At 37.2% G+C, this 12,174-nt stretch overlaps 1 protein-coding gene across 5 annotated transcripts in view; it reads right to left on the bottom strand.

The window, feature by feature from the left end:
* Positions 1-12,174, bottom strand: part of TRPC3 (transient receptor potential cation channel subfamily C member 3) — a 39,338-nt gene that overhangs the window by 6,735 nt on the left and 20,429 nt on the right. For all 5 annotated transcript variants that reach the window (XR_002437892.1, XM_021394153.1, XM_021394156.1 and 2 more), the window contains exons 4-9: positions 10,351-10,515; positions 7,443-7,659; positions 6,126-6,359; positions 4,545-4,809; positions 2,253-2,448; positions 411-620 (exon numbers count right to left, since the gene is read on the bottom strand). Coding sequence is in view for 4 of the 5 variants with exons in the window: in XM_021394153.1 (XP_021249828.1) it covers positions 411-620; positions 2,253-2,448; positions 4,545-4,809; positions 6,126-6,359; positions 7,443-7,659; positions 10,351-10,515 (1,287 nt within the window). In the remaining variant the exon portion in view is untranslated. The remainder of the gene's footprint in view (positions 1-410; positions 621-2,252; positions 2,449-4,544; positions 4,810-6,125; positions 6,360-7,442; positions 7,660-10,350; positions 10,516-12,174) is intronic.

Below are 12,174 nucleotides of genomic sequence, written 5' to 3'. Positions count from 1 at the left end.
TCCTTTATCTGCATAGTGAAAGGAAAAGCTCTCTCCATACCCTCAGTTGTTATGGTGCTTTTTTTTTTATTTTTAATCCTCACCTAAAAGTCTTTCTAGTTCAGGCTGAAAGCATTCAGTATTTAGGTCATTGCTTGTGGGAATTATCCGCATCTTTGAACAGTCAGTTATTTTTGTTTTACCTGTGTTTTTCCAGTCATTGGACCTTGTTGTCTTAATAAAATTTGTTGCTATTATTTGCCTAAACGTACTCCATAAAACCGATCTGAATTACAGACCAGTAAATACAAATACTTGATTTATCACTGTACTATCACTGAAAGTATAGATTATACCCTAAAATTTAAAAACAAGTAAAATGCTGGAATGGAAACAATTCTTGAAAACAACAAAAAGATTTCAGTACCTACCCTCGATTTGGAATTGCCCATTCCCATTTCAATGTCCTTCTGCAGACGTCTCCTCCTGCACTTAGAAAAGTTAATGATCCTCATGATGAAATAGAAAAAAGATTTGGGGCTTGGTACAAGACTAAATGGTGGAGGTAATGTTTTTCCATCATCAAAATATGATAACCAAAGTTTAGAGCGAGCAAACTTCCACTCTACATCACTGTCGTCCTGTGTTAAGACATAAAAACAGGTATGTACTTCATTTCTAGAAATGTAAAAACTTCCTCCAAATGAAAAATCTACCCTTTCGGTTTTTACATAAATATTATTTGCGTGCTAATAAGGCGGCAAAATAGTTGTGCAAAAATGTAACTATTATATCAAGACTATTTTAACAAATGTCAGCTGCTACTTTATGTCAACATCTCATTGTCAGTACTTAGTTCAAGCATGTGAACAATTTAAACAAGTATTATTTTTGCACCGCGTTAAGGCTAACATATAAACTTGTTATTTCAAGTGGAACTTTTTTTTAATTAAGTTGCTCACATGAACATGGTACTCAAAAAAGTGATGAAGCATTTACTGGCTTCCAGGCAGACACAGATTAAAGCACTAGTACTCACAGCATTTTACATAACCATTGAAAGCAACTGATTTATAAAGGAGTACACAAAACAGAAACTTCACTGTCATGACGAAATCATATTGCAGACTGATGAACTGTATTGAAAGGCTTAATTTGGTTAATTTCAAATGCAAAAAGTTGCTTTAACATCAGTAGCTTTCTCCTGCTGAAATCCCTGACATCTCCCAGAAGTCAATGAAGTAGCATAACCAATTGTTCACTATATCCTATAACCTGCTCTGTGTGTGTGTGTGTTGAGGGGCGTGCAGTTTGTAACTCATGTTTGATTTATAAAAGCAGTTATGTTCTCCAATTTGAATTTTCCCAAATTTTTATTGGAACTGAATGCTAAGTATCCTAATTATCTTCACTTTTCAAGATACTTTGTCACCATAATGAAATTCAAATATCTCTCTTTTAATCAGCAATGCAGCCAAGAACATTGTGTGACATTCAAATATTCGTTCAAACAAGTCATTTGCCAGATATGGAGGAATCTGTATCAGTGTTTTCAGGGCATATGGCAAAGCTCAGCAAACCTATGATCAAGTCTTAATATTGTACTTAAAGCAGGAAAAAAAAAACCCAACACATTACAAACAAAGCTTTTAAACATTGCGAAGTGCAACTCAGTTGTAAGTCCTGAAGATAAACACCTATATTATACTCCAAGTACAGATGCATATAAGTGTAAGAAAGTGCATACAGTAGTAGCGTAAGGACCGAAGGGTCTAACTCCTGCACAGTTACCTAAAAAGCTTAAGGAGTGGAACTGAAAGCCAGGTTTCCATTAGAGAACACATCAAAATACATTTAAACCATATCCGAATGGTCCATCAAAGATTGAAGTGGACTATATTGAGAAAAAATGCAGTGTAAATCCTAATGACACTGGGAATGTAGTCATGTCTAAGATCTTAAGCCCAGTAGCTTTGTTTTCTGTTTCACAGCAGTCTTAATTTGAACGTTACTTTAGATTTTAAGATTTCTGCATGGATAACACCTCATCATCTGCATATACCCGCCATAAGATGAAATACGGAGCCTGTAAGATTTTGCAGCTTGGCTAGGCTGTTAGTTCTAGGACACGGTATTTTTTGTGATCTCCTTTACTGAGAATCAATACCTTGACTGCACTTCTGCATATCTAGATGCAATCATTAAAATAATTCTTAATCACACTGCCCTCTTTCAACATACCAAAAGAGAACCATTTGAGAACAGAGCCCTACCTCGATTTCTTGATATGAACTGTTGATCATAGCAATCAGCATGTTGAGCAGAACTACCACCATTGTGACATTGTATATGCCATAGAGAACATATCCAATGTTCTCAATGAACTTATGATCGTATTTCAGGACAACAGAGGTTACTTCAGACAAGCCAAATATTGACCAAAATAAGGTTTTGAAACTTTCTTCAACTCTGAGGAAGTGAGAGAAAAAAAAATAGGAAGGCATAATTACTAACTACACAAATAAATATATAATCCGTGCTTGCAGCAAGTGATAAACAATCTCAAGCAATTTGTTCATGAATCAGGTTTGTATAGAGCTGACTAAAACAAAGATATAAGGAAGTACTTTTCAACGTAAGCTCAGTTTTCTCACTGTGCTCCAACTATATACATTGTAGATAGATAATATAGGTGCAACACCAGTAAAGCATGCAAAAGAATGGTCCAGGGATTAGAAAGCTATCATATTTTCAGGTTTCAAGATAAAGGATATTCTGATTATTTTCCAGTCTAATTCTGCAGAGGGCAGACCTTCCCTATTCTAACAATGGGGCTGATGGGAAGAAAACTACTGCACTTCTTTCAACAGTTTCTGATTAAGCCTACCATTACGAATGGTGCATTCAAAAATGGGTAGCAGCAAGTTCAGCAACAAAACTCAGAATCCAAACAGATTTTAATGGGATTTGTAAAAGACTGCTGTTGAAATCAGTGGAAATCAAGCACTCAACAATATGCAGGCAGCTAAATACTAGAGGCTCTGGGTTCAGGACACAGTTCTTCTGTGCTCCTATCTTGGTCAGGGCAACCTCTGAGCTGCCAAGTCTCTGGGACAGCTGCCAGACAGCTCTGCAGACCTTCAGGGAGTGTGAGAGCAGATTACTGTGACATGGCACCAGAAAGCTTTCTGAATCTTGTGGGAAAATGACTATAGTACTCGGCCCACAGGTCAGATGTTTAACTCTTGCTTTCATCAGATAGATCAGACAGATCTGCTGGCATCAAAGGAGAGGCTTTCCATCTGGGTAATTTTGCTGCAGGCTGACTTGTCCCACCATGGGACACAACTCACTGCAATGCACAGTTCACCTCCCTGAGAACTAGGCAACCAATGCAAGCTAAGACACATAGACATTCAGTAAAATGTTGATCCTACTTTTAAAATGTGCCTTTTACTGTACTCAGTGGAAGTTACTGGAAATGACTTCTTACTCTTTGTCACTAAAAAGTGAACTGACAGCTGCATCCTAGGCAGCATAACAAAAATAAGCCATATGCATATATTGAGTTACCTCAATAAAATAATATTATTTTATAATAATTTTATATAGGAATAATATTGTTTAGTAGAATAACACAGCTGTTTAAACAATTAACTATGCTAATAAGCATTCAAATGTTAAGCATATTAGACATCTGATACAATGATACTTTTGTTACAGTATTTCATATTTTTTTAAAGAAAAGACAATGAGCTAGAGGAAAAGTCATATTCAAGTTAAGAAAAAGTCATGGAATCAGCTACAGGAAAATACGGAAGTGTTTACAGAGGTCATGTCTCCAGTAGGAAGATGGAAGGAAAGGAAGACTTCTGAATTTCACCATCCTGTGCAACTAACTCTGGTTTGAAATGCCCTTAATAATTATCACTTCCAGCACCATTTGTTTCAGGAAGTAAAATGAATACAGAAAAGAAAAAACTGGAAACTTCAAAGATCATGGGAAACCATCACATTGTGTGAAAACAGACAAAACTGTCATTGTTCTGTATTCATCCAACTAAAAAAAAGAAGTTACCACATACATTGTAAACCCAATCCAAAAGAATCCAGCGCAGCTTACGACTTGTTCAATACAGAACTAAGACAGAAATACACCATCTACATAACCTGTAAGTCCCTTTCTTGAAAAACAGAAGTGTTATTTGGAGACCTGCTTACTGACACCTAGGCTCAATCTTTCAGTTTACTATATTAACTCGACAGAGCTCAGTTGAAGATTACAATTCTAGCAATTGCTTTAACGTAATTTAGGTGAAATCAGTAATATTTCCTTGCCATCAGTTGTTCACTAGCCTGTCTGATTATCACGATATATAGGTAAAATTATTTTATAGTGAAATGACGTTTCCATTATACAAGTAGAAAAGAACTGGTTCTTTGTATTCCACTTCCTAAGATTTTATTTTAACACTAGGAGAGGGTATGTAGTTTGACAGACTGTTACCATAGTGGAAAACTGAGTTTCATAGCTGTTTTTTACTTAAACATAACTTCATACTTACGTTGTAAAGGCTGGGTTTAGCTTAGCTCCAAGGTAGTAGGAATACAGTATGAACATTCCAATCATAAATGCAAGAAATACCATAATAAAAAGGACCATAAACTTGAAGATATCTTTAACAGTCCTTCCAAGTGAAATCTGTAAGGGTCCAAAACTCTCATTTGCAGGCAGGATATATGCAATCCGAGAAAAGCTAAGAACAACAGCAATTGCATAAAGGCCTTCAGATATTATCTGAGGATCAGATGGAAGCCATTTATCTCTAGCTGGAAGATACAAAATACAGGGGTAAATATGAAGTGTTAGTCATTTATCACTATGTTTAAAAAAAATCTTGATAAGATTTGCCATGAACGTGTCTGAATTTAGTTAAAGCAAATATTTGGAGAGTCTATTCCTATTTCCTGTAAGTCACAAATGATGGATGTAAATTACATTATCTTTTGCTAGGAGAAAAATTATATTTGAAAAAAAAAAAGACATCTTCTACAGTTTGCACTTCAACCTGAACTATATAAGAATAAACAATTCTCAGTGCATTTCTTAGCATGACTGCATTATTAGCTATGTCAGTAAACACTATGCCAGGAATTTATTCCTATTTTAAGTTATATTAATGAGAAGTGAACAGTGCTGGTTGATGGGTAATTTCACTTACTATCCACACCAAGATTTTGCCATTGTTAAAAATTTGGAGTATAACCTAGTCTCCACTGAAGTCATGGAGAATTTTGCCACTGACCTCAGTGGAAGGAGGATCATTATATTTACCCACAATATTCACAGAAACAACTGTTACATACAGATTCATAAATCGTTTATTGCATAAATTACTGCATCATCTTAGCACAACACTGCTGTCTCAGTATTTGATATCAAAATACCAAGTATTTCTAAGTATGTATTTACATATGTCCATATTCAAATCACTTATATAGCAAAGTAAACAAAGCCAATTCTACTACTGTACTACACAGACATCCAAAAATATGCTAAAACACACTGTCAGAAGTAAATGCAGTCTTTATGACATTGCAAACAGAGATTCATCACATCTCTGATTACAATTTCTGCCCTGCAATAACTATTTAGTACTTCCATTATATTTGAACAGATTACTGGGTCTAGCATCCTTCCTTTATCATGAAATATTGATAGCTCTTCCCAATATGAATGACAGTATTGAACAACTGAACTAAGCAAAAAAGAAATTCTCATCAAAATTGTATCTGTTGTACATTACATTGAGAATAAAATATAGCTTGCTAATGTTTGATACCATGACAGTCAAATTTATTTCTGTGTAAACAGTTACAACAAGAGGCAGTTAAGTAACATGCAGTTATTTTGTCCTTACTTATGCCTATTGCTTGGTTTTAATATATTGGCAAACATTTGCCAAATTAGCATCATAACGATTATTGCTTAAATAGAAGAGAATGTAAAATATAGATGCACAAATGACTAAATAATGCTATGAATACAAACACATGCAAATACTCATTTTAAGGCTTCAAATCCTAAGTGTCATCCTATCAGTTTCTTCCTTATAAGATTTGTTTTGCTGAAAATTTAAACTCACCATAGGTAAAATATTCTATTTCTGGAGGAAGTGTGACCTCAGAGAGGTCACTTTCCTCTATGTAGTTGTCCACATACTGTTGTGCTTTTGTGGCCTGCAGGAATGCTAGAAGCCTTGCTGTGAAAGCAGCAATGAAAATGGACAACATCCCAAAATCCAAAACATTCCACAACTGCAAAATATATTCCCTGGGTCCTTCCAGCCACAGCTCTTTGCATTCTGACCACATCATACCTGCAACAAGAAATTTAAAAATATAGCAAAGTCAGCCATATCACTTTCGTTATAATTCCACAATTTGCAGTGTCACAGGGTTGTCATATAACTTGAGTGAGGCTGACTTGGTTTCAAACAGGATTGATCAAATGGCAAGACAGAAATAAACATGCACGGACAAAGTTCAAACATCTCCAAACAGGAGAGTATAGAGCCACAACTTTGTACTGAAAGCTTTATGGCCTAATATGCTTCACTTAAGAGAAGAAAAATGTTAAATGTGGAAAAATATTTCTCTCATTTTGTTATCCCTGTTAGGGATGACCACAAGGCACCATGCCAGGTGCACTGATCTTCCTGCCCCGACAGTTTGACATAAAGAGAGTGCTCAAGTCAGGAGATACAGGTGATTCAAAAGGCAAAGTGAGGCACCTTCGTGTAGCAGCCACAGTTATACTTCTTTTCTCTTCTGTAGCCTGAAAAAGCTGAGAATGCTACATTATCATGTGGCTACCTGATGTTTTCCTGCATAAAGAACCTGACCGATGAAAAGCTACAAGATGGCATTTTCTGCCATACAGTTTCTAACAGGCTAATATCTGATCAGGTTTCGTGATGAATACCGAGTAATGAGAACTGACTCATTAGCCCCTTGGTAGAAACAGCCATTTCTGCAAATTCTACCTAAGCAGCAATGCCACATAAGCACTGATGTATTAGCACAGTAACTCTGAGCAGTGAGAACTCCTGATCTTCTCTTACATACAGTGGCACAGTAGACTTCCTAATCCTACTTAAGTAAACCACTTCAAAGCAACATTTCTACTGTGTTCTCTTCAGCAAGTCTGTGTTCCTGTTACGAATGTCAGAATTACCAAACAGCACAGCAAAGTCATTGCAAATCAGTTTTACTCTGCACTACAAGAGGGAGCAGGCACAGAGATGCTTTCACTGGTTCTGATGTGTCACTCTGCTGTGTGGGCTTACTGTAACGATGCAGCAGCTGGAGCAAAGGTTTGAGACTTGGGCTTCTCTCCTTTCTTTTAGAGCTAATAATTGCAGACAAACAGTGATATAGAGACAAAGGGGCAATATACCTACCAAGTACCCATACCATGATCAGCATTTCTGTCCAGGTGAACTGAGTAGTCTTCACCCTAAAGATCTGCTTAGGGTAATCAGTAACAGTGACATTCGGTAGCGTTGTTATACCTTCAAATCTGTCAGAGGCATTGAACACCAGCAGGCCTAGGAAAATAATGAAGGATGCTGCATGTGCCACAAATTTCATAAATGGGCTTCGAAGAATTCTTCCAAGCTGAAAAGACAGAATGAAAGCAGTCACTTTTTTTTTCAAAGTAACAAGTTCTTATGTTGAGTATTTCACAGAAGCATCGCACTCAGTGCTCAGGACAGTCTGAAACATTTTCAAAGGGTACTCTTCCAAATGCTCTGAATTGTGATGCTTTACCATTTCAGACAAAACTCTCCCAAAAGCAGTCTCATGGAATGTGTTGTCTTGTTAGTGAACATTTACGTTATTCCACAAACTCTAGATGGCAATATTTATTGGGAAGTGCTCCAAGGAGTTACAAAGTGTACAAGGGCAGTCATATGAAGAAGTCTCTAATGCCCACGGGTTGCCAGCGTGGGGCTGGAGAATATACACTCAGAGAAGAAAGTCCCAGATAAATAGCCTGTACATGTCTACTAAAACTAATGACTATTCCATCACAGTGGACTAAGAATGAAAATATCAGAAACAATAGTTTTTTCAAATAAATTCAGCTTATGCATTCAAAATCTGCACCTGGCAGAAAGATCGAACAGCATTAAGTACAGACAGTTTTTCCACAGCTCAAGAGAGGAATGGCTACCTCTAGAAGACCACACTGGAAAGAGCAACGAGTCTGTTGCTGTCACTCGCTGTACCAAAAAGCATCTAATTCCATCAGTTCTAACATTATCCTGCAAGCCAGTGTCAAAACTGCCAAGCTGCAGTCCACCCCTCCGAGGGCGATACCACCAGTAGTCTTTGTTCAGGCAGCAAAGGTCTGATGTTGCCAATGCTGCTGCACTGTCTCCAGCCCTATGCTCAAAGAATGCAAGTATCAGTGAGGCTGCACCACAGGCAGCAGTGTGTGCACTGGCTCAAGTCTGGAGATGGTACTGAGGTTCTCCATAGGGGTTCTTTGGCGACCTCTGGGTAGGACTGCACAATTGAGTTTAACTGTCCCTTCCAGACTATTTCACCTTGGAAGGAAGGAGTTGTACCTTCAGAATACACCCCCTTCTGTGTTCTGAATGCAAGGCTTGTTCCACCTCTGCTCTAAGCATGCTAAGTTGGATGTCAAGCAGACTTCTTTGTCCTAGCTGCAGCACACCTTAATACTAAAGGTCTCTCCATCTCCTCCATGAGGAGAACATGCTGCTGCACACATAACGCCTCATCTTCATCAACATTAATATCCAGTTCTGATGTGATAAACTATCACATACATTAACAAATATTATGCAGCATCCTAAAATTGCATGTGAAGTTCTGCATTATCAGCAGCGCTGTGTACTGTGTAAGAAGAAAAAGACCGAGTTCAGCAGATGGGGAAGGGAAAGGAGCTTTCTTATTTCAAGGAATGGTTTTCCTGAAACTGGGGTCAGCTACTGTGAACTAAGCAGACCAGCACACACTGAACTGTGTTTGCTACCTGTGCAAACAATCCCAGGTTCCTTTTGTGCTCCTGACCTTTATAAAGCATTTTGAAATTACAATATCAAATAACTGATCTGAATGTACAGTACATTTATTTGACATGAGCACTGTGAAAAATGTCAGACGTTTCTGGTACTGAGAACCAAAGCTCAAGGACAAATGTCACTTTTCCATATTAGACACTACCTAAAAAAATATATTAATATGTTTCTATGACATGGAGCTGTGAGGAATATCTTCACTAAAGATAGTAACAAAGGAAATCATTCAGGAAATAATCAGAATAACAATTATATTGTATCATGAAGGTTTATCTTAAAAGAAAACACATATTTAACCACAAAAAATACTAGGTTCCCTTGCAATATGCAGGAGAGGAGCAAATTATTTTTATTTTTGAGACAAACTACAAGAAAAATATACAAATGAGTCAAACATTTCTCTGCTGCAGACTTGTTAAAAAAAGAAAACTAAAAGACCAACATTCTGCAAAAAAAGTAAATTTGCATTTTTTTGTTTTTTAATAATGTTAATGTAACTTGGAGAAATATTTTTCCTTCTGATTTAATGAAGATACATTAATGTACTTAATTTTCAGACACTTCACATGCAAAAGAATGTAAGAATTTCATTTTGAGATCACCAAGAAAGCTGGGAGCACCAGTGTATTTTCCTATCATTTTGGAAGGTAAGTCTTTACAGCTACAGTCTCTTATGAATATGCTCTAGCACATGGTTGAAAAACTGTGTTTAATTTGATTTCTATTATATGGTTCACCTGGCAAACAGACTAATAACAAATATTTTACTTAAGATTAAATTCTGCATCAGTGAAGTCAACAGATGTTCTGCTATTTGTTTATATGGAAGCAGCGTCAGATCTTAGATGCCACCAAAGGAGACCTATAGCAGAATCTTCTGGCCAACTGGGTGGTGACTTTCAAAAAAAATCCACCATACTACTGTAAGTACGAGAATGTAATTACACAGCAGAGATTGAATTTTGTGGCTTTTTTTCCCCTTAAATTTCTGTAGATCATTTACCTCACAGAAAAGGGTTTTTTTTCTTTCTATAAATTTAGCAGCATTTTCATGCTTACTCACACTGTCTTCTCTTTACAGTGCAAATAAAACAAGTAGCATCATTTGGCTAAGGACTACAGGCTACTAAAAATATCATTAATTAGTTAAATTTGGAAGCAGCAGAATTAGAGGCACATATTATTACACTTTGAATGCCAGAAATTGAAAAACAGCACCCAGAACAGTGAAAGATTTGTAATGTGTAAAAGACAGTACCCTGCTACACGGCGCAATCCAATAACCAATGGCTAGAAATGGAAGGCCCAACGCCACAACCAGCACAACCAGACACTTGATGGCTATGGTTTGCTCCCGCAGTCCTGAGAGATTTTCGTACCAGATAGTCAGTAGCTGTTGCTGACAGTTTGGATGAGCCACAAACTGCAAAGAAAAAAAGTAAAAGCATTAATATTTTTAATGAGTTACGTGACTGCTGCATAGATGATCAACAAATATTAAATGTTTGAGGTTAACGTAGACCTTAAAAACATGCCTTCTCTTCTTTTAAAAGAAATGTTAATAAATGAAGAAAATGCTGAACTCATTAAAATAAGCACTTTGAGGACAGGGTTGCACAGGCCGTAAATATGTATTGCCCAATTTTTAAAACGTTGTATTTTTGTATAATGAAGTCATCTGCTACATGGACAAAGAAGACTGTACAGCCACTTCTGTTAGGATCATGTCATGTAACCAAGGGAGTGCAGAAGAAGCATAAGAGGTTGGAGGGAAGAATGCCGCAGCTCCCTTCCCGTTATATTTATATTTCTGGTCAAGTCCATTTCTGAAATACTCATCATTATCACTATTACTGTAATTACCCCATGTTCCATGAGACTGCTGCATTACAAGAGCACGTGGGGCACTGGTTGAGCACCAGGATAAGAAGCCTAGTAAATCACAGCCACTTGAAGCAATCGGATAACATGTTTGTCAAATGAGTTGACAATTACTAATAAATTGGAGTGAAGAATGCCAGCTGGTTTCACAGAAAGGTTTTGAAAATAATTCTGATAAATGCATGTTGGTTTAAGAGAGATTTGAGTTACTCATAGTTAAAAAAAAATACTGTAAATGCTGTGTATCAATTTCATTAGGCTTTGTACTCTGCTGAGATCATAATGTACCACATACACCACTGTATGCCAGGTCTTGCCTGCAAAACTCCATTTGTATTCCTAAAATCATTAATAAGAGCATACAGTAGTACAAGAGGGCAGACTTCTTCAAAAAAATCAAATTAAATCACTGGCAATGAAAACAGGGAACCTTAAATCTCCCAGGAGGAAGGATTTGAAGCTGTTGCGTTAACTCTAAAGAGGGAAGCATCTTCATATTTTCATCTACTTTGCTTTAAAACAAAAGTCCCTAAGTATTTTGATGTGCTGTTTGGTAGCTAGTTAGATCACGCACTAACCCAGTTTGTTGCTATCATGGAATGGCCAACAGAAATAAATAGAAAAGGTCTCAAAACTCTTTCAGAAATTAGTGACAACTATAATGATATTTTTATTCTCTCTAATGGGCTGTCACCTTTGGAGCTTATGCACCATAAAAACCACCAGCCTGGCTCAGAGGAAAAAGAGGCTCTTCTTTGTGTGTTTGTGTAAACCATGCATTCTGACATATGCCCCTGTCTCTTCTCTTGCTAGCATATATTTCATTCTCAAGCCAGGCCAAAGGACAAACATCTCAGCAGATAAACTGTGGGCAAAGACAGGAAAGTAATCATTTCAAAATTACAAAGACTTTTTTTAAAAAAACAGGCTTAAACCTGTAGGGAAGACAAGAGAAAAGAAACACCTACACCATTCCTCCTTTTGCCAGAGGGCTGTGAAAAAAACAGCAAAGGAGTTGTGAGGGAGCTCGCCCAAGGCTAGAAATCAGCCTGAGGGCCCCCTTACATCTCACCCAGAGCCGTGCACTCCTTTATTTCTCTGGGTCCACCAACATTCTGCTGTGATGCTAAAAGGACATCAGCCTGCATGGCAACTTTCCCCAGCCAAAGGAGGAGTTAGCAAGTGAGACGCCAATGGTTAT

Source organism: Numida meleagris, chromosome 4, assembly GCF_002078875.1.
Source record: "Numida meleagris isolate 19003 breed g44 Domestic line chromosome 4, NumMel1.0, whole genome shotgun sequence".
Lineage (NCBI taxonomy): Eukaryota > Metazoa > Chordata > Aves > Galliformes > Numididae > Numida > Numida meleagris.
This window is presented reverse-complemented; position numbering and strand designations above follow the sequence as displayed.